We start from the raw sequence: 25,719 nt of genomic DNA on the forward strand, positions 1-25,719 counted from the left end.
TTCCTCTGGAACATTGCCACATAAAAATTGTTGTTAGAGTAGTGATGTCATCATTACCAAGAATCATTCTTGTGTGTGTTTTCAAGCTCTGAGTCTTTCAGGTCAGGAAAGAGTGTCCCAACTGCATTCCTGACATACAACCCTGAGCTGAGCTGTAAGCCAATCAGACCCTCCGTAACTCCCTAACCCTGAGCTGAGCTGTAAGCCAATCAGACCCTCCCTAACTCCCTAACCCTCATCATGAGTTTCTGGGAAGAAAACAGCCTTAGTCACAAGCAAAATAACACATTATACACCTGCAATGGCTTTGCTGGGCATTCATAAGGGTTTCGTAAGCACTATATAAGGGCTTTCTAATTAATTTCTGAGCAATTTCTGAGCATTCAACACAAACGATGACAGGAGATGCTTTGAAATGAATGGTAGAGAGGTGAAGCATAGATTAAGTTGAGTTTATTGAATGAGACTGGAAGCTGGCATTTTAGTTCAACACTGATTGAGGTAAATAATGTGGTTGGAGTGCATCTCTGGAGTTAAATAAATATAAAAGATTCATTAGACAATGATTTGTAATGGACGGCAAGTGTTACTGCAAAAAGCCCCAGGTATGACACATGTTTTTAATCACACGATAACAAACTAGAATCATAACAAAGGTGTGTATTTTATATTATAATATACTTTATGCCATTTTGCAGACATTTTCATCCAAAGCAACATACAGTCACACATGCATTACGTCATTTAACGGGTAGATCCGGTGATCAAATCCTACGTTCTAGCAAGCAAACAGCCACATTCTACCTGGACGTGTGTGTGAGTACACATACTACACATCTTGTTCCCAAGACAAGTCTGTTTTGAGGTGCTGTGTGTTTGTGCTATTACTAGACCACTTGAAGAGGCGTCCATGTTGACAATGGACAAAGACACATTTGCCTATGACCTCATCCTGAAGTAAAACACTGTGTCATTGACAGACAGAGAGACGGGCTGTAATCACACAGAAACACATTAATAACCCACAGGAAGACAATGACACAGAACACCACTACTACATGAACCTATGGACGGAATGAACACACACGATACAATATTGGGTTGAGAATATCTGTATGAAGGCCAATAATTTACATGTTGAGATTAAAAATGTTTGTTCAGCGGTTTAAACACTGTTGATAAGGAAAGGCCTGGAAAAAAAAAAACTGTGTTGGCCACACATTTTCCTTATCTTATCACACAGACAAACAAACAACCCCTCAAGTGCTTTGAGTTGCACAGGCGCAATCATTTACGTTACAATCACTAAAGGACTGGAGAGGACAGATAGGCTGTAGCCTGGTTCAGGATCAGGATGTGCTTTTTTTTTACTCCATTGCTTTGTCCATTGTCAAGGGAGCTGGCAAGAAAGAAGCCTGGCACCCAGGCTATAGAAGCAGAGTGTGAAGCCATTGTAAACGGAATAGAGAAATCTTCAAAATCTAAATTGTCTAATTGGAACTATACTTGATTTCCTTTTGGGTCCTTGTTCTTCAACCTGTGTATTGAAAAGACATGACCACTTGGCATTTCACCCTTCTAAAAACAAGAGACGGTTGATGACTAGCCAATGAAAACTGGCCAAATAGAAGATAAGAGTACCCTCTTATATTAGTGATACAGACCAACATGAAACTGAAATTAGTTATTTACAGGGGGGTTCAATAGGGACAATTCAAGGACATTTCATTGTTCTAGGCAGCATCGTCTTTTTGTAGGAGTGCAGTTAATCACCTGGGAGTGCATCTAACCACCAGTCAGTGGGATCCTTGGGACTGGCGAGGTTGAGGAACACTGGTGTGGTCTAATGTCACTGACATGAATGACATAACCAACGCTGTATGGAGATACAATTAAGAGGGATACACTGTGCATGTCTGTCCACTCCCGGCGCTGACGCATAGGTCCTGGGGTTAAACAATGGTGGTCTGGGGATCCATTATCCAACACATCCGCCCACAACCGTGACAGGGCAGCAGTGGTAGTGGAGCAGGCAGTGCCCCCCCCCACCCCACAGTGACATCATAACTCAGCGACGTCACAAAGAGGGAGAGTTTCAGCTGTGTTTTGTTAGTGAGTAAGAGCCAGCAAGAGCAAATACAAAACAATAGAGATGGAGAAGCTACTCACTGTTCCCCCTCATACATTCTCAAACACAAAAGACAACACTGGAGTCACAATCAATAGTGACTAATACCCTGGCAATAGGACATGCATGTAAACTAACATATTTCCAATTCACAGACATGTGAAATATGACAAATACATGCACCACGACCGTATCCTTCTCTCCTTGGGCCTGAATGTTGAAGCGTTGCGGTCAGTCAGCCTGGTTGACCGAGCAAAGTGTCTCTTCTCTCCAGGCATCAAACTATGAGAGAATCCCTGCTAAGAAGAGTGCTCTGTTAAAAGAAAACAGCAAGAAAAGCTTGGAATCAGTGACAAGCGCAAGTGTAAAGAGTGAAGCAGTCAGGCAAGCTGTGCTCTTTTAGCCCAGTTTAAGAGTGATAAGACCGTCTGCTTAAAGGCTCAGACCAACTTTGTTCATTAGTGGGAGAGGGGCCTGATAGAACGAAGTCGTGTCAGTAAAGTCAAGTGTTATGGGCACAAAGGTCAAATCCTATTTCTGACCTTTCCATAACACCTTTGGTAGGAAACAACATCTCTTAGAAAACTGAAACAAAGCTTTGTTATGAGCTGTTGTATTACCATGGTTAGACATGTAATATAGTCAGGAAATAAGATTTTTTTTTTCAGTATTAGAATGATATCTGATATTTAAATACCTGTACCTGTGAATTGCAATTGATTACAGTTAAATGGAGTTACATGTTGAATGAATCTGTTGTGAAACATACATTTAGAAAAAAATGAATAAATAAAGATGAATGAACAAATAGTAGGCTAAAAATTATATATACACAGAACTCGTTGATAGTGTTTCATTTGTTCTCAAGAGTCTACTAAATGTTTCTGGCACACTATCACTGATTCCTTTCTCACCTGGATCACAGTAAATCTGTAAAGGTGAGCCTCCATACCTGAGAAAGATGGGCAGTCTTTACTTGTGCTAATGCAGGCAGTCTTCATTGCAGTCTTATTGAAGACCTAGGCTAAGTCTGATCTGCTACAGTACAGGAAGTGTCAGTTTCTGTCTATGACCTCAAACTAAGAGTCACTTGTTATATGTAACTCACCACTTTCCGGGTCTTGTCCCTCTCCTCTCCACTCTCCTGTTGCAGGGTGAAGGCGTGGCTTTGGCCGAAGCCGCCGTTGGAGGGGCGGGACAAGTGTGCGGAAGGGCGGGGCGACGAGGAGGACGGCCGCTCTTGGGCTCGGAACCGCTCCAACGCCGTCTCACAGTAGGGGGGCAACGAGTCCCCTCCCCGTGAGTCCACCGCCACCTCCACCAGCCTGTTGCCGGGCGACTGGCTGCGGTAACGCTCGCCGCTGCTCTTCTTAGAGCCCCTGGAGCCCTTAGAACCCTTAGAGGGCGTGTCTGAGGGTGTGTCCTCTTCGCCCCTCCCGCCCTCCCTGCCCCTGTCGCCCCCACTGTCGCTGGTTCCTGCTCGCCTGGCCTTGCGCTCCAATATGATGCTCAGGAGTTCGTCATCATAGTCCCGCCCCCGTGGGCTCTGGCGAGGAGGGGGGGGAGGCGCAAGAGGTTTCGGGGGGCGGTGCTCCAACTCGTTGTCCCACGTGCCCCGTCTCTTCCTGGGCGAGGGCGGTGGACTGCGTAGCTCTCCCTGTCGGTCACCGTGACGATCCTTCAGCTGGTCTCTTTCGCGTCCAGTCTCTCTGTGGTCACCGCGGTCACCGTTGTCCCGGCAACCGCGTTTCTGCGCCTCGTCCCGGTGAGAGGGCGGATGGTATTCCCGATGCCGATCCTGGTGGCGTTCGACCTCCCGGAGCTCCAGCCTCTCGTACTCCTGGTCGGCATCCCTGACAGTGAGTTCCTCCTTCCTCTGCCTGTAGGAGTGGGCAAACTCCTCCAGTTCATCCAGGGAGCCGGTCCTCTCACCCAGCAGGAAGGCTTTACGCTGCAGGTGCTCCGAACGAGGGTTCCACCTGGAAACGACAACGCGTTGGAGAAGTTCCAAAACAAGCACACCTCCCACTCACTCCTCTTCCTCACGTTAATGTCTACCTGCTGTCACCACTGTGGTGATCCTCGTCACTACTCCGGATCCGGCGGTGCTGGTACCGTGTTGACCGGTGGCTCTGAGAGGAGGCCGAGGGATGCCGGTGCTCCGGAATGTCTTCAAGTTCGCGGTCGAGGTCAGGTATGGCCGGCAGGGCCTTCTTCTGCACCTGACGGTAGGACTGACGGAATCCCCCTGAATCCCCTTCATGGAGAGAACTCAGCTCGGAGACACTGCAGGCTGAGGAAGAGGAGGAGGAGGAGGAGGAGGAGGGGAAGGAAAAAGATTAAGGAAAAGAAGGAGATGGAGGACTAGACGAAAGACGAAGAAGAAATAGGTGAATTAAGATAGGTGACTAAGTTTGCTTTTAGTCACTCCCGCCGACATTAAAGCTTAAATACTTATAAACACCGAAATCCACTGAAAACAACTTGGGGAAGACCAATTAAAGAGATTAGCCCGCAGGAAACCCAGCCTTCTACACGCTATAAATAACCACTCATCTCTCAGTTCCTAGATTGTTCGCTTAATCGCTGTGGCGGAGACCAGTCTCCAGGCTTCTAGCAGGGCCCGTGTTGTGACGAGGACATGGCACTGACTGTGGCAGAGATCAGTCCCGCGTGCAGCTGGGCATCACTTCATACCTTTGTGACGTTTGACCACCTTGATGTCACAGCTCCCGGCTTGGGACATAGCGTGCTTTCAACCAGGAGGGGTGAGGCCGTTTAGGGGTGTGCTGCTGGCACTTGACTCAGAGGTTTCGGTTTCCGCACTCAAGGAGGCTCATGGGTCTTGAGCCTTAATTTATAGATCCTGGGAGGCGGTTATCTTGGGTTGGGCTTTTCACTTTTCCAAGGTGTGAGTTTTCAGTGAATTTGGGCGTTAGAGGGTAGAACCCAGAATGTCACACCTCGATCCCTCGCTCGAGGAACCAAGGTTATGTGACAATCCCACCTCTTCTGTATTTATGATTCACGCTGCTACTATCACTAGGCCTAAGAGCAAAGTGGTTCAAAAAAGCAAAGTGTGAACATGCTCAAGAACAGAGAGTTAGAGGGAGAGAGAACGAAAATCATCTCAATGTGTACTTTAACAGACATCAGGGGACATTCACTCATTAACTATAAACACCAAATCCGATAAGAAAAGTAAATTATCTGGAAGCACTTTAAAATATTAGCATTTGTGGCGAAATAACAAAGACAGAGTCACAGTGTAGAAAAACAAGCAAAAAGGTGATGATAGTGTAAGGCCCGCCCACAAAACGAGAAGAATCAGACGTGTCTCCGTCAGGTAGGGAGACACACATTAATGACCCGAGGTGGTTTTCAGACGGTCAGCTGTTGTTAAGACGCATGCAGAGAGTTGATTTCCCAGAGGATTTTAGTGTAACAGAGTATAAGGCATGCTGTCTCTACGCTACGCTAGGATGAGTATGTCTGTCTGTCTGTCTGTCAATCAATAAGTCTGTCAGACAATCCGTCTGTCTGTTTGTCTGCAGAGCCTACAGTCACGTCCCATGCAGAGAGTTGATTTCAGACAAAGTTTGGAACAGCATAAAGCATGCAGAGTCTACTGTCTGAATGTCTGTCTGTCTGACTGTCTGTTTCTTACAGTCGTGGCTCTGGGGCTTGGCAGGGTGGAAGTGAGCCAGCTGTTTCTCTACGTACTGCAACACCTTCAGAGAGTCCTGGTCCAGAGAGGACAGTAGTCGGTACACAGGCCGCACTGAGATGGACATGGGACAACAGACACGTTAGAGACAGGCAGGAGGGAAGAGACAGGCCAGACTCCTGCACACTGCTAGCCTTTGAAACGCACATTAACATGGATTTCTTACTCACAAAGCAGATAAGCTGCTGTTGCGCAATGTCAGTATATCCCCCAAACAAGACAAATGTGCTTCCCTTGAAATAAAAATGCAATTCCAGTTTGTTAGACAACCATTTACGAGCATTGTTGACATTTGGTTCGCATGCCTTTACTGTCGCTGCGTCACCCCGGAACCCAGAACTCACCTCCGGCTGCGCTGCCCTCTGAGACCGAGGGCGGAGCGGATATCATCTTGGTGTCGACCAGGGAGGGGGGAGCGATGGGGACCATGGCCGGCACCCCAGGTACGTAGAAAGGGGGGTACACAGCGTTCTGGGGGGATGAGGTGGTGCTCCTGTACCCCTTCCCTGCTTCATACACTACATGGAGAACATGAACATATAAAACACTGGATGTAGAACATTTTGAAAGAGGAAAAATACCAGAGCTTGAATAAATTACAAGACACTGGTGTTTCCCTACAGAGCAGCAAGAGGAACTGCCCCTTCATAGCTTTAGGAAATACTCATGTGATGGTCAGGTGCTCTCAACATATTACTGGAATTTCAACAATAATGTATTTCTTACAAGCACATCCTGAAAATGAAATGCAGGTCTTTCATTATTGTCTGTGCTCATGGTTTTTCTTCTTTTTCATTTGTTTATTTGTGGTCTATTTGTATTTTCATTTACAAAAAAATCTGAAAATGCAGTTTAGAGAAAAACCTATTGTATAAACGTAACTGCAACTATTTACAGTAAGTTCTATAAACTATAACTGTAGCATGAGACTGGTTGCATGTTTAGCATGGACCCATAATGCTCCACAAGACTTCATCTCAGTAGAAAGCCTAACACTACCGCGCTCCATCTAAAGCCAGTGAGTGGGCGTGACTTGAGTTTGACCCGAGTGTCATCGGACACGATGTGTGGAAGGGGCGGGACTCACAGTGACGTGGGCAGCAGCAGGTGTCTGGACAGCACCAACAGGACACGTAACAGCAGCAGGAGTGAGGACAACACTGGCACCAGCACACCCCGAACAGCACGATGGACAGGATGACGCCCAGGGCCACCGAGCCCACAAACGCCCACTCTGGATGTAACAGAGAGACACAGACAGAGGGAGACACACACACACACACACACACACACACACACATAGACATGTTACAATTTTTGTTAGCATTTCCTCTCACTCTCCATACACACAAATGCCCTCACACATGTACAGAAACACGTACGATCCTCCTATCAACGCAGGATGTCTGGTCAGGGGACTTAACAAGGCTACAGGAAGGAGGGAAACACTGTTTCCCGTTTCAGTGATTCGTGCAGAGAGCACAGGTCTGATACTGTGGACATCCAGTCAGAATGTGACCTTCTATGACAGCATGATGCCGATTGCTATCAGCCTGGATGCAGGTTCTGCTCTATCGCTAGTAAAAATACTAATATATTCGGTTTGGCTCGGTAATGACAGTAGATTAGGCAAAGGCACAAACACATCTGGGATGTTTAACTGGGATACAGATTAGGTCAAATTTACGTCAATGTTGTTGTGGATAATTATTAAATCTAACCATAACCTATTCTCCAATGCTCCCAATATGTTATGTTAATTATCCTAAACTGCTGTGTAAATGCTCTTAGTCTGCTTCAACAAGTCAATTTTGACCAAAGAAGAATCCCTTCTGGACTCAAAACCAAACTGGATCTGGCTAAAATACTTAGAACACCGCTGTACAATGTGGAAGCTGCTGTTGACAGTAACATGTACTTAATACAACAACAACCCATGAGATAAGACACTCCCTGAAATAATTTCCGAATGACTATGAATAAGTATTATCACCCAACACAAACCATCTGTTGACAAAGCCACACTCAAAAAATGGAAACATCTGAATCTGAGGAATGTGAAAGAAGAAAATATCAACTCTCTTCTCTCTGTCCAGTGAATCCATTTCCACATTGATGACGAGGATCCTCAACTTCATAGTACTTCTTGTGACAAGCCTTGGAGACAGACTTCCTTTTGGATGGGTCACTAACTAATAACCCACTACTTTCATTACTGGAGATATTCGCCCTAGTTCCCCTAACACTGAAAAGTGAACTTTTGCACTAGCCAAGGAAAAGAAAAAAACAGTGCATTGGGTTGGAACGTGCAAATCTCTGAGCCAGCAGCTTACTCCACTCAGCCATCGCCAATGAAAACTCTACACTGGTTGTTCTTAAACATCGGCGTCTTGGCGTTTTTGTTCTAAACCTGTCCCAAACCTTTCCACGGCAACACCAATCCAGCACCAAAACAGTGTGATCTTTTCACGTAAACCGTCATCTCTCTGTGTCTCTATATCTGTCTCTATCATCTCACTCTTACTAACCACAGGAAAGGGTTAGGATTGGTTGGAGTCAGCAGTCAGACCGCAGGAATGTGTTAGTTTTGTTTTCTATCCCGGAGCTAAGGAAGACAAAATGGAAGTAAGATTACAAAGCAGAACAAAATGGAGGTAAATCCCAGTCACACAGGTCAACGATTGGTCAGTTAGTGGAAGATGTTTTTTTTATTTTGATACCCAGCCAAGAGCTGATTGGATGCAGCATTGAAGGAGAAACACAGGTCATGGTGGTGTTAGTGACAAGAGGAGACAGAGGACCCCTACCTACCTGGCATAATCTTCACATCAAAGTCAGGCAGGAGGTCGTCTGACACACCTGTACCTGTCTTACCTGGAGAGAGAGAAGAGCAGAGGTGAAGGACAGGACAGGGGCCAGGAGAGGTCAGAGGCTCAGGGGCAAAGGGTCAGGGGGAAAGGGTTCAGGTAGACGTTGCAGTGACACAGAATGACACGGCGGCACCATGCAGATCGTTAGAAGCTTGAGGTCCCAGGCGGACATGCCATCATGCGCAATCACTGTCATACATTTGTCATGGATGTGACTGTGATGAAAAGCAGCAGTGAAAGAGGCGGTGAACTTTTTGGATTTCCTGTATGAATATAGGTTAAAAACCAGGTCCTGCTTGAATTTTAATCAGCGTTTCCAGTCAGTCCGGAGACAAAGGAGTTGATGATATTATTATCAATATGATGTAACAAATGCATAAGTGGAGAACTTACAAACAGCAGCTTTGTGCTCTTATTCAAGTATCTACCTCCCTTTCTCTCTCTGATTTTCTCTCAAAGCGAATGGAATCACAAACATAACTTCATGATTTACAACTCCGCATAAGAAGCGCACATCACCCCGCTAAAACGAACAGCTCCGAAACATGTTAATCAATGTGGAATAATATGCCGCAGGCTGGTACGAGGGAGGGAGCGGAGGCAGGGAGACTAGAAGGAGGGACAGGACAAGGGTGAGAGGCAGTATGTGTGTTTGTTGGAGAGAGGAAGATCGAGGTGGAAAGAGAGAGACTTTAACTCTGTGCAGTGTAGTTGTTAGATCTTATCTCGGCTTTACTCTAGAAGGAGATACACCCAGGGAACGTCTTGGCTTGCTGCCCCGCTGTCCGAGCACATCTGCTCCAACCTGAGTCAGTGCCACACAGTGAGAGAGGACGACGTTCTGAGCAACCACACAATCTGTCTTGTTAACGGGAAACTGACGATCCAGACCCAGGACATGGCTCAGGTCTGTAGATTGGTTCTTGTTCAGGCTGGTTCTAGAACAAGACACAATGTCCTGTGTTCTTAGCAAAACAACGTTGTCAGAGAGAGTTGTAAGACACAGGAAAACACACAGGTTTTTTGGCTGCCCATCATCATCTGAAACTCCAAGACGTTCACAGCCCAAAACAACATTCAGCTTTTCATTTAGCCTGCTCATTGCTAACCAACAGCGTGGCCATTGATCAGACAGCATTACAGACAAAACGTTTGAATCCTGTTGATGCTGTCTTCTTTTGCTGTGACAGTACTGGTCAAATTAAGATACGCACCGATGCAAGCCTACCGTCCAGACATCAAGATAATACTTATTTATTTCCTGTATCTCTGAATAACTTCCTTATCCGTCCATCTACCAGGCCCTCCCTGAATTAATAGTTAAATTACACAAATGAGTAGGCACTTCCTACATCAACAAAGCACACACACACTAACGAGCCTATCAGAACCCGCTGCTCTAAACTATGACTTAGTTCAAGGCCAGTGTCTCTGTCTGTCATGGGCCGATAAAGATGGCTGGGGCTGTAATCAAAAAGGAAAATACATTGTTACACTGTGGGTCCATGATTGTTCTACTGGCCTGTTGGGTTGAACAAGCTCTTGGCTGAGTGCTGAGTGGGTAAGATTTAGCTGGGCTACACTAGTCTATAAAGACTCATTTGCTCTCTCTCTCTCTCTCCGTCTCTCTCTCTCTGAATCTCTAAGTCTCACAGTGAATCAAACACTTGTAGAGCAATTTAGCCACTCTGAGTGTCACCAAGGAAACGCTTGTAACTGCATTCAGGGATGTGAGGCTGTCATTGTAAAGCAACATGTTACAGATTGATACTAGGACAATGCAGGGCAGACCTCTCTCTCTCTCACACACACACACACACACATACACACACACACACACACACACACACACAGACAGATAGATACACTAGACATGCAATACCCCAGTACCCACACATACACTCTCAACTATTCACTCAAAGATTTGACATTTTTTCCATCACTTTCTTTTCTACTGAAACAATTTGTTCTTTCCCTGCTACAATATATATTACACAGAACAAGATATTTGCATTAAACACTGTACATATTGGAGGTGGTTGTAGAGGGTGCTATCCCCCAACCCATGAAGACGTAGCCCTAACATGCCTAAAAGCCCTAACATGCCTAACAGCCCTAACATGCCTAAGAGCCCTACCAGCCCTAACAGCCATCAGTCCTATGAATCACCATACGAACTGTTGGACCGCTATTGTCTACCCTGATATATGTTTGTTAGCTAAAGAGCTGTTGTTAAGGGATGGGTCCTTAGCAACCTTACAGTGTTACCGAGGCAGGATCGTTGGATGCCAGACTGGGGAAGAACAAGAAATCCTCTGGAATAAAGGATGCTTTGTGTGGAAAGGCAACAGCTTATACTGTAGATAACCTTGTCCCCACACTCACATTGCAAGCGCATAAGTTGGTTTAACAGAGGCGGCTTGGGAGATATAATGCAAATTATGTCTGCTTTAAAAGGAGTTGGTTTGCTTTACTTGCTATTGGAATTACTAGCTAAATCAGATCATTAACAATTCTCTTTGCAAAAGTATTCCACAACGGACAGAAATCTTGAATATGTATTCATTGGGCTTCGGCATCAACTTATTCTGAAAGGGGGTATAAAGAGGAGGTATGTAGACGTACCCAGCACCAGTAGCTCCACATAGGCTTCGTTGGTGCCCTCCAAGTCGTCAGAGATAACCACCTTACAGAAGTACACGCCACTGTCTCCCCAGTGGAGCTCCCCGATACGCAGATCGGCCTCTGGAGGGGGGGGGGGGTAAAAGAGAAAGGTTTTGGGGGAAGAGAGAGAGAGATAATTTCAGTAAAACACAAGTCATTGTCTGGTGGTCATCTGACGTCAGGGTACGTTATTTGGGTCACAGCCAACAGGGCCACGTTTCAGCCTCCCAACCCCCCTCCTCATCCCCAAACGGAAGGGTTGGTCGTTCTGCCGGGCTCTTCCTGTCCCTTAAAAAAAAGAGACTGTTTACACATTCGCCTCACAATGGCCTGGTCTGCAGAGACGCCGATAGGAATCACAGTAGTTATAGACATGCGCTGAAGTACACAAAGTATAGCCAATAGGATACTAGTCCCTGTCCACTCTCTATGTTGGCCCCACCCTCTCTCTCTCCCGCCCTGCCTCCATCCTCCACCCAAACCCACCGTCCACAGATTCCTGGAAGAGAAAAGGTTCAATGTTGTTTGATTTGAACGTGTTTGTGCCCACTCCAGGGTTCACCAGAGGAACCAGCCCTTTAAGGCTGAGCTCGGTGAACAGACGGAGACACATTTCCCTTTGAAGAGACGTACATCAGAGAGACAGAGAGACTAAGAGAGAGATAGAATATGGATTGAGAGAGAGAGAAAGAGAGAGAGAAGGGGGGATTATTGATAGAGAGAGAGAGAGAGAAAGAGAGGGAGAGGATTTGGATAGAGAGAGGGGATAGAGAGAACAACACTGAACCTTGGCAATGCAGAAACAAAAATCCTTCTTTGTCCATCTGGATTCAAGTGAAAGAGTGGGTTGATTCTTAGCTTTGAGATAGAGCGTAATAAATCTGAGGCCCATTTGCAGGTCCATTTCTCTCTTTCTCTTTCTTTTCCTCTGTCCCTGTCGGTCTCACTCTCTCTTCCTTGCTTTCATCCCCTCTGTCACTCTTTTGTTCCCTCACTCTCTTTCTCTGTAAGAGAGGTCCAATCAGCCAGCTCCATCTTCCTCTTTACAAAAGAATCTCTCGGACCACACAATGTCAATATGTTAAGATGAAAGGCAGACTTTCAACCTGCCAGTGAACTCTGACCTCTCCGATCTTCATAAACATGTACAGTAGGTCCATATAGAAGCAACTAAAACTACCACCATTTACATTTTCACTAATTATTCATTGCATATGCATTTCTTTTTACGGGGGGGGGGCAATGAATGAGCACATTGGAAGCTAGGGATTATTAGTTGGCCATGGTGATAATAAGGCCAGAATGCACATGTTGGTGTCCCATCCAGGCGCTGACCAGGCCCAACCCAGCTTCCGCTGATCAGACTACAACACTAACCCCAATAACAGGCCTTACTGTTGACGATGGCAATGTCTCTCCCCTTGTAGTGTTCTGCCAGGGTGGTGGAGGATCCAGTGACAGACGCCACCACGCGGACAGTGCGGCCGGCGTCAGCGCAGTCCAGGTGGGACGAGGTGGACGACGACGAGCCCCCGACCCCCAGGCTCTCCGGGAAGCTGAAGGCGTCGCGCGTCCGGTCGCGGCAGTAGGACTTGTACCACCATTGGACCACGGGCGTCTGGGTGGATATGCTGGAGTAGTGACACGGCAGGACCATGGACTGGAAGAGCATGGCGTACTTCCTGCCTTCAGGGACCGAGACGTGGATGGGCGAGCATGGGGGGAGACCTGGCAGAGAGAAGGGGGATCATGTCATCTTTACGAAGAGGGGTACTTTCTGACACCACGACCATCATGAGAACAAGCTGGATTGGTTTCAGAGCATTGTGAAAGAAACCCTAGTGTTGACAGGACAACTCAGACCAGGCAGGCTGAACTAACACGGAGACAAATCCACAGGTCCCCCATGTGATCCTCCCGTTCCGCTACAACACACAGGTTAAGAGAGGTCAAGTTAGTCATCATGCTGTGGATGATGTATTGAAACACCCAGACATTGCATTTGACCTTTGACCTAAGATGCAGGAAAGGAAATGAACTGCTCAAGGATGTCACCGCGAGCCCATTGGTGATTATAAAACAACAAAGTTCAATTATGGTGAAAAAACTCAAGCGTTGAAGCAACAAAACAAATATTCAGATGAGAAATATTCTAATTCACACATTGTATATGAAATTTTCTAACTTAATACTGCAACAGCAAAAACTATAGGCTGAATGCAAAGCCTTAAGTTTGTATCAAATCCCAAAACAAAACATATCCAATCCATTGTACTGTTAGAATCAACTTGACAGAAAGAAAATAAGTGTTGTTTTTTGTCTGACTGGGTGTAGTGGGGCTGAATGGGACCCACTTTCCCATAATGAGGTACACTCTCAAAAAGACAGTTCTAAAGATAGTTATTTGGCTGTCCCTATAGGAGAACCCTTTAAAGAAAAATGTTTAGTTTCTAGGAAGAATTTTTTTCAGTTCCATATCAAACAAATGTTTACCTACATTCAAATCCCCCTACAAATTTGGTAATGTCCAGTTTGCAATTATGGACTCGTTTTATCGAAACAACTCCACAGTAGGAGTGGGAGAGTTAAGGAACAAGACAGGTGTCCTCTGATGCATCTACCTAAGGTGTTGTGCTTTCTCAACCAGGACGTTTTCCCAGGCACACAGCACCGGAGATGACAGCGTTCTCTAGCCAACAACGCCCGGCCTCAAGGCATTAAGAGGGCTTGACTTAGTACAAACAGGTCTGGTGTCTGGTGGAATTTACACTGGCCTGACTCAGCTACACCGACGGCTTCATATAATGCAAGTGAGGTTATATTTAACTTAAAATACCACTTACATTTACCAGTGGAGATTGTGCAAATCCCCCCCCCCAATTAACACAAGTGGTCGTTATATGACAACAGTCTGAAAGCCGTGTTCCAAATATAAAAACAGCTGATTCAGTTAGTATCTGACTCAAGTGTTGTTTTGAAGATGCTGAATGTATTACATCTGACTCACTGAATGTGGTATGTAAGATTGTAAACAGAGCATAGCTGAAATTGTTCCGTGAAATAACCTTAACCCAGATGAGGTGCCGATGCTTTCCCCAGTAGGACAGCCAAATAACCCATTCAGAACTCCTTTTGACATGAAGAACCTGGGGTTTCTTTACACCACCATGTTAGGAAATACCAACGCCCGTCAAAGAAAGGTCCAGTAAGGTACTGTCATTTCATTTGAAAGGTCAGTAAGACTGGAGGAACTCGTCACAGTCTTTTAGTGGATTGAGGATCAGGCTTTGAACCCAGTCTGTTTGATTACAGGCCTCTGACAAGAAGCTAGACACCACCACTGTCGAGTCCAGTCAATCAGCAGGTGATCAACTGAAAACCCACACGCCAAAAAAACATCTGTGTTGGCTGAAAGTGAGTTTGTGTTCATGGTATGTGTTTGGGAGGGTTGGGCTTGGCAGTGGGAGGTGAGGTCACCGATGTGAACTGGAACAGTGACAAGAGAGACCACATGGGGTTGGTAGTTTCATTAAATCACATCCAGTGTTTGTTTGTATATATGTGTGTGTGTATGTGTGTGTGTGTATGTGTGTGAGAGAGAGAGCGAGAGAGAGAGAGAGAGAGAGAGAGAGAGAGAGAGAGAGTATTTGTGATGATCGTGCAGTTTATAGTAGAATTTCTTTCACAAAACCAGTAGACAAACATTTGTAGACAAACATTTTCCCAAAACCAGACAAATGCAACTAATGGAGACAATATGCATTTTTAAGAATTTTTTGATTTATTGCTTTATTTTATTTGAATAGGGCAACAACTAAAATTTGGATTAGGGTTAGAATTAGTGTAAGGAATTCAGGGTTAGGTTTATATGTATGTGAGCGTGTTTGGTACGACATAGAGAGGTATTGAGGTGAGAGGTCAAATACTCCCAAACTGCTTCATCCAACAGGGATGAAACAGAAACAGCTTCCAAAACATGACCGTAATATTTCAAAAACATTCCCAGAAGCAGAAAGGGGTCAACAGGACATGACAGCAGGGCCAATCAGAGGGACGGGAGCAGTATGCAACATAGCCTTCCTTAGTTACCAGGGAAACCACCTCAGAAGAGGAGCCCAGACAGGGGTGGAGGTTTATTTTATTAGTTCATCTACAGAAGAGCCCTGCCGAGGCCACAGGAGGGATCTACAGAAGGAGTTTTATTAGTTTGTACTGTTCAGGGTGTGGGGGGGGGTTGGGGGGGGGTGGAAGGAAGAAATAGGTAGGAAAGACGAGAGAAGTCAGGGGATAGAGGAATAGCAGAAAGAAAGAGGGAGACATAGAAGAGAGGAGGAGAGAGATGAAAGAGAGAAAGACAGAGAAAAGCAGCCGCGGGGAAGAGGCGAAGTGTAGCGTACATTCCATAAACTGAAGGTAGGGGTAGGGTTAAGGTTAGAGGGCCTGGACTCGCCTGTCGTTGTTTGGGACCAGCTCATGTCCCACTGAGGGGCGCAGGGAACACCCCAACACAAACCCCTCTCCAAATGTGTGAGACCCATTCCCACACATTCACAGGAATGAATGCATGGACACACACGTACACGCTGGAGGAGAGCAGGCCGAGGAGGGAGGAGGGAGGAGGAGGGAGGAGGGAGGCCAGCCAGAGTAACCATTCACTGCCAACCAGTTCCTTGAACACTTTGAAGTTTGAGCAGAGCGTTAGAAGCCCTTCCCTCTTCTCTACAACACCTGCTACTAGTGTAAGAAATCTTCAAACACATACATGGAAAACGTGAATCCTGAAGCCAGCAAAACTCAGAAACTGGAATTTACAATGCACTGACTATGTTTTTTACCTGCTATGACTTAGATTTTTATATACTTTATAGTTGATTCCACTAACTATATGTTTCACGGGATACTAAATATCAATATGCTAATTTATATATATTCATTAAAAACATAAGGTTTAGGGTGAAGAAAATACAATTTCCTCAATTCCTTTACTTTTTAACTGAATTAATTAATGAAGATTAGAATTCCAGTGTGACTGAAGTCAGCCCCTCCTAATCCGAGACCTCTAAACTTCCCTTCACAAAATTAACACACGGATGAGTAGCATGGAACAGCAGACCAGGCTATTTTCCAGACCAATGCAGCTTGCGTTGTACTGCGCCACCCAACAAAGTATATCCCTCGTGACATTGAAATCAAATGATTTTTCAATACCGTTACTTAGAAACGTTTTTACAGGCTACTTCTGTGAGAAATCACGGGCGCGGGATCGAGCTGAGCACAGAAACACATTGAAAGTAGCCGATAGGTTAAAACTAAAAGGTGAAGAGAAAACATATAAACATTGACTAACCCGTTACACTTAGGTGGGGCTAAAATAGTTATAAACGTTATATAGCTCTTTAACGTACCTGTCAGGAATAGCACCGGAATCCAGCATCTGATCAACAAACACATGTTACAAATCAAAGCATCTATCTTTAAAGAAGTCCTGTGCGCATTCTCTCCTTTTCCGCTTCAGTTCTGTAACCGCTATACGAGCGCCGGAGTATAACGGGACTGTACCGCTTGAAAATGGGTGGTGCATGCGCTGTTTAGTCCTTTTGAATGAAGGGGGGCGTTCATTAAGAAGTCACTCAAGCGTTTTCACAATGTGGTGGTCATAGGGCCGTAGCCCTCCCAGCGGGATGGACGTTACTTCATATTTTGCAGTTTATTGGAAATGTAATGTCCCTTACTCCATAGCCTAGAAGCAGAAGACCGGGGAAGACAGTGCACATTTGTGAATAAAAGCGGACAGGCCCTTGCATAAATTGACATGACACAGGTATTTTGGCCTTCAAGTGGTGTAGTTGGCTGAATTGGCTCCCAAACAAGGCGCCCAGCAAAGGAACCGCACTCCATATGGAAAACGTATATGAACAAAAGACTGGGATGTACTGAGATTCCAAAATAACTCTGAAATAATACTGTAGGTCACATATTTGTCTGAAGATGCACAGTCTAAGTAGTTTTAGGCCTATGTACACTCACCTAAAGGATTATTAGGAACACCATACTAATACTGTGTTTGACCCCCTTTCGCCTTCAGAACTGCCTTAATTCTATGTGGCCTTGATTCAACAAGGTGCTGAAAGCATTCTTTAGAAATTTTGGCCCATATTGATAGGATAGCATCTTGAAGTTGATGGAGATTTGTGGGATGCACATCCAGGGCATGAAACTCCTGTTCCACCACATCCCAAAGATGCTCTATTGGGTTGAGATCTGGTGACTGTGGGGGCCATTTCAGTACAGTGAACTCATTGTCATGTTCAAGAAACCAATTTGAAATGATTCGAGCTTTGTGACATGGTGCATTATCCTGCTGGAAGTAGCCATCAGAGGATGTGTACATGGTGGTCATAAAGGGATGGACATGGTCAGAAACAATGCTCAGGTAGGCTGTGGCATTTAAACGATGCCGAATTGGCACTAAGGGGCCGAAAGTGTGCCAAGAAAACATCCCCCACACCATTACACCACCACCACCAGCCTGCACATTGGTAACAAGGCATGATGGATCCATGTTCTCATTCTGTTTACGCCAAATTCTGACTATACCATCTGAATGTCTCAACAGAAATCGAGACTCATCAGACCAGGCAACATTCCTCCATTCTTCAACTGTCCAATTTTGGTGAGCTCGTGCAAATTGTAGCCTCTTTTTCCTATTTGTAGTGGAGATGAGTGGTACCCGGTGAGGTCTTCTGCTGTTGTAGCCCATCTGCCTCAAGGTTGTGCGTGTTGTGGCTTCACAAATGCTTTGCTGCATACCTCGGTTGTAACAAGTGGTTATTTCAGTCAAAATTGCTCTTCTATCAGCTTGAATCAGTCGGCCCATTCTCCTCTGACCTCTAGCATCAACAAGGCATTTTCGCCCACAGGACTGCCGTATACTGGATGTTTTTACCTTTTCACACCATTCTTTGTAAACCCTAGAAATGGTTGTGCGTGAAAATCCCAGTAACTGAGCAGATTGTGAAATACTCAGACCGGCCCGTCTGGCACCAACAACCATGCCATGCTCAAAATTGCATAAATCACCTTTCTTTCCCATTCTGACATTCAGTTTGGAGTTCAAGGGATTGTCTTGACCAGGACCACACCCCTAAATGCATTGAAGCAACTGCCATGTGATTGGTTGATTAGATAATTGCATTCATGAGAAATTTAACAGGTGTTCCTAATAATCCTTTAGGTGAGGGTATTTTATATAGGTTAACTTGTAACTAGTTAACAGGTAGGTTAGGTTAATTTGTAGCTAGTCAATATTTAATTAGGACGGGTTTTGGGCAATCTTTCCATTCAGCCTGCAGATCAATTTAAGATGTGTATCACTAGGCATTTATTTTATTTTATTTGAAGCCAGACGTTTACTTATTGTTTGGTTCTTAATGTATTTGGCTGCCAGACAATACCAGAACATAGCTTTAACGTAGTTATTTTAGCAATCCGTGACATTTGCATTTGTTGATCTTCCCTAGGTCTTAAATGTCTAACGGTCACAATCGGTCCGCGTTTGTGTTTTCTGCAAATTATATTTTGGAACGTGTGCGCGCATAGCCTACACATCTGACGCCCTGAACTTTTAAGAAATACTAGTTCATCAAAAATGTACATAACATGCTGGTTGATTCCAATACTGTATCATGAATACGTCCACTATTGCTTTGATGCGCATCAGTGGGAGTTTAAGTGTATATGAAATGCCCATAGAAAGTGAGTGTATGACGTCCTACACTACACTGCTTGTTGCTGTGTCATGCAAGGAGAGAGTTTGCTCTAGCGCTTTTAAAAAGAACCAATAAATTACGCTGTTGTACAGTCCCGTAGCCTCATTCACATTTCAATGAGGTGCAGTGTTGCCCCCTGCAGTGCGTAGACGCAATAGCCTACGAATTAATTTACCAGAGAAGGCCGCGCAATGGTTTCAACTGTGTATGGCAGGCTATTTTGGCAAACACCAACAAAAGAAAAACATCGGCAAGTAAAAATGTCCATATCAAATAAAATTGCAAAAGAAATACATAACATTCTATTATTCTAATTTTGCGAGAGGACGCATTCCAATACATTACATTTCATCCCATGGAGCCTGTGAGGGCTTGGACATTACTACTGATTGCATCCTCAATTTTAATGTAGCCAAACCAGTGATATTTCCTATTTGGATGTCAAACCCAAATGACAAGGTTGAAGTTAAATGTCCCACCCTGATATATTTCTAATGTTTATTTCTTTTAACCGGGATGATTATAACTGACGACTAATGAAAATCCCAAATTCAGTATCTCAGAATATTTGAATATTACTTAAAACCAATACAAAAAAAAGATTTTTAGAAATGTTGGCCAACTGAAAAGTATGAACATGAAAAGTATGAGCATGTAGAGCACTCAATAGTTAGTTGGGGCTCCTTTTGCCTGAATTACTGCAGCAATGCGGCGTGGCATGGAGTCAATCAGTCACTGCTCAGGTGTTATGAGAGCCCAGGTTGCTCTGATAGTGGCCTTCAGCTCTTCTGCGTTGTTGGGTCTCGCATATTGCATTTTCCTCTTCACAATACCCCATAGATTTTCTATAGGGTTAAGGTCAGGCGAGTTTGTTGGCCAATTAAGAACAGGGATACCATGGTCCTTAAACCAGGTACTGGTAGCTTTGGCACTGTGTGCAGGTGCCAAGTCCTGTTGGAAAATTAAATCTGCATCTCCATAAAGTTGGTCAGCAGCAGGAAGCATGAAGTGCTCTAAAACTTCCTGGTAGACGGCTGCGTTGACCTTGGACTTCAGAAAACACAGTGGACCAACACCAACAGATGACATGGCACCCCAAACCATCACTGACTGTGGAAACCTTTACACTGGACTTCAAGCAATGTGGATTCTGTGCCCCTCCTCTCTTCCCCCTGACTCTGAGACCTTGATTTCCAGAGGAAATGCAAAATTTACTTTCATCAGAGAACATAATTCAGCAGCAGTCCAGTCCTTTTTGTCTTTAGCCCAGGCGAGACGCTTCTGATGCTGTGTCTTGTTCAAGAGTGGCTTGACACAAGGAATGCGACAGCTGAAACCCATGTCTTGCATACGTCTGTGCGTGTTGGTTCTTGAAGCACTGACTCCAGCTGCAGTCCACCCTTTGTGAATCTCCCCCACATTTTTGAATGGGTTTTGTTTCACAATCCTCTCCAGGGTGCGGTTATCCCTATTGCTTGTACACTTTTTTCTACCACATCTTTTCCTTCCCTTCACCTCTCTATTAATGTGCTTGGACACAGAGCTCTGTGAACAGCCAACCTCTTTAGCTATGACCTTTTGTGTCTTGCCCTCCTTGTGCAAGGTGTCAATGGTCATCTTTTGGACAGCTGTCAAGTTAGCAGTCTTCCCCATGATTGTGTTGCCTACAGAACTAGACTGAGAGACCATTTAAAGGCCTTTGCAGGTGTTTTGGGTTAATTAGCTGATTAGTGCGGCACCAGGTGTCTTCAATATTGGACTTTTTCACAATATTCTAATTTTCTGAGATACTGAATTTGAGGTTTTCATTAGCTGTCAGTTATAATCATCAAAATTAGAAGAAATAAACACTTGAAATATATCTGTCTGTGTGGAATGAATGTATACATTATATAAGTTTCACTTTTTGAATGGAATTACTGAAATAAATCAACTTTTTGATTATATTTTATGACCAGCACCTGTATATTAACAGAAGAATGCAAGTGTTTTTTTAAAATGTAATAACAGTTTAATGTAGTTTTAAACACTTTAAAAAAAGAATAATGAAACCTCCTGACACCAAAGGGCATTTTAACAAAATGTACACATTAAAAATATACACGTTATACCATCACCAAAAGCTATTATAAAATATTTGAATGCAACAACTACACACCTGCAACAACATGCGTCACCAAAGTTGCAAAAACAAACAGCTTCTTATAGGCAATATGAGTAAAAGTAAAGACGATGCCAGTATTAAAATGAAATGAGCATTTCAATTTACTTCTTGACATTCCAGAAGTGAGCCCCCCCCTACCACCATACACTCCACACTAGGATCAGACAGTAACGAAGTGCTTCGCACTAATCAAATATAATCCATTGGTGTAGAAGTTTTAAGATTCTTGGCAGGCTTGTTAGCGGGCACACTGGGTGGTCTTTCGCGGTTGTCGTGGGGCTCATCGTAATTGTCGCCGTATCGACCGCGGTCGCTGTATCGTCCGCGGTCGCTGCGCTCATCGTAGCCACGGTCAGCATCATGGCGGTCAGAATAGCGGTCGTACCGGTCTCTGGGATCATCATACTGCTCGTGGCGGTCGTCAAAGTCCCTGCGGCGGTCGTCATAGTCACTGCGGCGGTCGTCATAGTCACTGCGGCGGTCAAATTCTTTTTCGGTACGTTCCTGGTACTGGTCTTTGCTGACAGTCTTCGGACGCCGATAGTCATCATCATCATCATCATCATCTGGCCTGCAGCGTGTCCGTCGCTCCTCTCCATTCTCAATGGGCACTTTGTCAAGGAGCTCAGTGCCTTGACCCCTGAAGAGAGATTTATGCATACGTGACTGTGTGTGCGCGTTTCTTAGCGTGTGCACTCATCTCTACATTCATGTCTCTCTAGGTTAATTTTAGATTTAGGCATTAGGTTTAGGTTATGTTTAGGCCTAAAAGTTAAAGTTGTTATGGTAAGGTTTAAAAAGAAAATCTGAATTATTCACCCGTTCACCATAACACAAAAACCAGTGTGTGCGATCATACGTACTCCACAGGATACTCAGGCTCTTCCTCATCCTTCTTCTTCCTGCAGCAGCAGCAGTAGATGATGATGATGAGCACCAGGAGAGCAGCCACCACCGCTCCAATGATGCCTGCTGTCGAGGCCACGTTCATAGATGCTGAAGGAGGAACAGGACAACATTCACATTCAAACGGATTCATTTGTATGTAGCCTATTGTCAGTATTGATGGCGGTGGTAGTAGTAGTAAAGTTAGAGGTAAAGTTTCAGCTCACGTGGCATGACGGCCAGGGTCATGTTGTAGCTGGCACTGCGGATCTTGTTGGTGGAGGTGCAGATGTAGTACCCTGAAAATTCTGCCGTGAGATTGAAGAGAGACAGGACACCATCCTCTGGAAGACAAACACACGTTTTGAGTTACGTCCGGGGTCGCGTCAACAGCGCGCGAAACCGAGCAAACAAAACCTACTCGGTATCATCTTGGGCAGAAACGACCGGGCTTTGTTTGTGACGTCAAAGCTCTGCCACGTGTAGGTTGGTGGAGGAGATCCCTCTGCAGACAGACATGTCAGGTTGATGTTCTGTCCAAACTCCGCCGTCCCCACCACTTTACAGACAGGCACAGAGGGGGCCACTGTGCACACAATATTTTAAGAATGTTAGGTTATACACTATCGTCAATAACAATTGTCTAAGATTTATTTTGGACTAAAGCAGAATGTTTTATGCAATTTCTACCCAGAACAACTAGCTGGGTGGTGTCGGCCACTTTGCCCTTGGCATCCTTGGGGATGGTGACCCGACACTCATATATTTGGTTGTCCTGGAGACCGATGGAAGAGAGCTTCAGATTGGCTACTCCTTTAGTCACGTCTACCTCCAGGGAAGCTCTTCCTTCGTACGCAGCATCTATGTCCAAATCACCATTGGTGTAGTAGGTAAGGATATTTACCTGTAAACAGCAAAAACATAGCAGAGAAACTAAAATGCCAACACCTGTTCACAATAATTGTTCTTTTCATTCAGAGAACCAACCTGGGTCATAGCGTGAAGAGAGTTCCAATAGTATTTGGACATTAACTTGTTGTTTTGGGTCTTTACTACACCAAGTTGGAATTGAAACAATACAAAGGCTGCTGTTTTGGGGTCGCAGATACTGCAGCCGAGCAGTTAAAGCATTTGACCAGTAACATAAACGTTGTTATATTCAATTCCAAAGACCACTGATATTTTGATTATATAACAGGGATAGAAAATAATCTGATGTGTTATACTCAAATCTGATTTCCATACCCTCTCCTAGGCCCTGAAGTATGGATCATCTGGGAAGGAGAGGGGCAAGAAAGATCGTTAAGTAGTTTCCAGAAGATGCATTACCTCAGGATCTCCTGGAATGGCGGCATGGTGCGTCCAAGATACAATGATCAAGTTGTTGACTGGGTTCTGGGTTTGAAAGTTGCATGGTATGGTGACATTGTCTCCGCGGGCAAACTCATACACTGGATTAGGGATGTCCACATTTAAAGCCACAGCCGTAGTTATGACTAGCACATGAAGAATCAAACAGGAAGGAAAAGGACAAGAATACATGTTTTAGAAACACAGCTGCTGTAGGAGGAGAACACTGTGTTTTTAAACAGCCTGGTGACAACTGAGCTCCTACCAACTTATAAAGGTGATGGAACCATAACTACAGGAGAATTGAAAAACATGGGTGTTTTATTTTAGGTTAGTCCCAGACAAACACACACAGATTCAACTAATCATCAAACCCTTGGTGAGTGGAACTGGGTGTGATGAACTGTGGTTACAAAAAAATGTAAGGTTGGGGGAAACTTGGGAAATGAAGTTAGTAAATACTGCTTTATACCTCTTTAAAGTTTCAATTGCTTTCAATTTAGCAGACACATCTGCTGGCAGTCTTGCCTAGAGCAACTGACAGTACATTCTTCTTCTAAGACAACATGTATCTAAGGTAAGACAGCCTAATATTACACCTAACGCATCGTTTAAAAAAAAAAAAGATTTACTAATTTCAATAATAATTCTAGAATTCTCCTTTCTCAGGTGTATGTTTACATTTAACATGTCGCATTTCAATTGCTGCGTAAATACCACCAACAATGCTAAGATTAAAATATATTCTAAGCAATGTATTGTGATAAATGTGTGGTTGGTGCAAAGACCATTGAGATATAAAATAACCTAGACAGAGACTACAACATGTTTGGCAAGCCGCCATTTCCAAATAACCCTAGGTGTGGCTCTCGGTATAGCCTTGATACCTACAGATACACAAGTCAATTTTAAAGAGAAATTATCGAATAAAATAAGTGCAAACTCACCAAGACAAATTGAAAACCCAGCAAAAATCACTTTCTGCGAGACCATCATCAATTATTAATTGATTAAACCGTTTGGCTCATCAGTAACTTTATGATTAGAAACCCGTCAGGCGCTCTTGGTCAAGGCTACACACTTCTCGGCGGTGGCGACAACTTCTGCATGTGACGTTTTTGTCCGCCTATGGAACGCCTATATTTTCCAGGTAACATTCTCCGTCCGACCTCTGCATGTCATTACTTGCCCTGGTTGTTCCCTTCACGAGTCTATAAACTCTTTACGGTGTCAAACGTTGTATCCACTTGAACGGACTAACTCTTGCGAAGAAGAAATTATGCATTACACCCAAATGCAATTTTGATTATTAATAGACTATTTTCCACAACGCAATTATTTTCTATTTTAAAATACCGGGCTGCTATCGTCACATACAGTGGTAAAGATAGTTTTACGTTCGATTTTGACCGATATTCAGACATACAGAGCTCAATAGCTCGCAAACAACTGAAGCTACAGGCCTCGGGTTATTCTCGTTATGAAAGAAAAATGTTGGACCACACTGCACAGGAGTTTCTAAATGGCAGGAGACCTTTGTGGCAATATTGTAATCCGTCTGCACATAACCACCGAACGTCGCAAGGGAACGTCCACAAATTGCATCGTCTACATTTTCTAATCTCAACAACTCTTCGTCAAAATCACCTAAACACGTCAAACCAATGTAAAACTGTTAAGGAAGAAAGGGAAATGGGCTGCTCTTTACAGATTGCTAAACTTTTATATGCATAATATAGATATGGATATATTTGCTATGAACACATTAAAACATAATGTAAAGTTTAGAATTTCAATAGCTCCTCGATCACACGACCTAGACCCTTCAAATCACTATTATCTTCAGAGGGAAGGTTCACACATTGCACAGCCTTTGGTTTCCCAGTTAAGCACCTACACTGTAAACCCGAGTAAGTTACCAGAACTAAAAAAAATTGAGGCAATCGATTGCCTGCATTTTTTAAAGTTGATTAACTTAAAAGTCAAAATTTTTCTGAACTTAAAAGGTTGGATGACTTGCTACTTGTACCTTTTGATAACAGTTAAATTAAAGTACTAATTTAGCTCAACTCAAATATTTGCAGTTAATATGACTTACAGTTTTCTGTTAAGGGAACTCAATTAATTTCAGTTATTATGACTTGAAGTTTCGAGTTTTCAAA

General features: G+C 44.3%; 2 protein-coding genes across 5 annotated transcripts; both read right to left on the bottom strand.

Annotated features, from left to right (window-relative positions):
- Positions 1 to 659: 659 nt before the first annotated feature.
- On the bottom strand, positions 660 to 16,962 carry LOC105019928 (immunoglobulin-like domain-containing receptor 2). Of its 4 annotated transcripts, none has more exons than XM_010886485.5 (10): positions 16,795 to 16,962; positions 12,785 to 13,117; positions 11,351 to 11,470; positions 8,667 to 8,729; positions 6,943 to 7,089; positions 6,200 to 6,373; positions 5,796 to 5,909; positions 4,187 to 4,421; positions 3,237 to 4,107; positions 660 to 2,441 (listed from the first exon to the last, which is right to left on the bottom strand). In XM_010886485.5, the coding sequence occupies exons 1-10, from the start codon at positions 16,838 to 16,840 to the stop codon at positions 2,406 to 2,408; spliced, it is 2,139 nt and encodes a 712-aa protein (XP_010884787.2). In that variant the 5' UTR covers positions 16,841 to 16,962; the 3' UTR covers positions 660 to 2,405. The 4 variants fall into 4 exon arrangements, with proteins under 4 accessions (XP_010884787.2, XP_019898071.2, XP_010884788.2 ...); XM_020042512.3 differs by having other exon boundaries at positions 660 to 3,080; XM_010886486.5 differs by lacking the exon at positions 8,667 to 8,729.
- A 4,217-nt stretch (positions 16,963 to 21,179) lies between these two features.
- On the bottom strand, positions 21,180 to 25,056 carry LOC105019927 (cell surface A33 antigen). The gene is made up of 7 exons (XM_010886483.4): positions 24,505 to 25,056; positions 23,537 to 23,703; positions 22,898 to 23,111; positions 22,629 to 22,793; positions 22,435 to 22,551; positions 22,186 to 22,318; positions 21,180 to 21,962 (listed from the first exon to the last, which is right to left on the bottom strand). The coding sequence occupies exons 1-7, from the start codon at positions 24,551 to 24,553 to the stop codon at positions 21,512 to 21,514; spliced, it is 1,296 nt and encodes a 431-aa protein (XP_010884785.1). The 5' UTR covers positions 24,554 to 25,056; the 3' UTR covers positions 21,180 to 21,511.
- Between the last annotated feature and the right edge of the window lie 663 nt (positions 25,057 to 25,719).

Source organism: Esox lucius, chromosome 22 (genome assembly GCF_011004845.1).
Source record: "Esox lucius isolate fEsoLuc1 chromosome 22, fEsoLuc1.pri, whole genome shotgun sequence".
Taxonomy (NCBI): Eukaryota; Metazoa; Chordata; class Actinopteri; order Esociformes; family Esocidae; genus Esox; species Esox lucius.

Excerpts from the sequence above, each read along its gene's own strand:
- LOC105019927 (XM_010886483.4), bottom strand. The coding sequence starts at position 24,553 with ATGATGGTCTCGCAGAAAGTGATTTTTGCTGGGTTTTCAATTTGTCTT. Across the intron at positions 23,112-23,536 it reads CCATTCCAGGAGATCCTGAG|GTAAATATCCTTACCTACTA; the intron begins GTAATGCATCTT and ends TGCTGTTTACAG. Across the intron at positions 22,552-22,628 it reads TCTGCCCAAGATGATACCGA|AGGATGGTGTCCTGTCTCTC; the intron begins GTAGGTTTTGTT and ends TTTGTCTTCCAG.
- LOC105019928 (XM_010886485.5), bottom strand. The coding sequence starts at position 16,840 with ATGTGTTTGTTGATCAGATGCTGGATTCCGGTGCTATTCCTGACAG. Across the intron at positions 13,118-16,794 it reads TCCGGTGCTATTCCTGACAG|GTCTCCCCCCATGCTCGCCC; the intron begins GTACGTTAAAGA and ends TCTCTCTGCCAG. Across the intron at positions 11,471-12,784 it reads AGACATTGCCATCGTCAACA|AGGCCGATCTGCGTATCGGG; the intron begins GTAAGGCCTGTT and ends CCCCCCCTCCAG.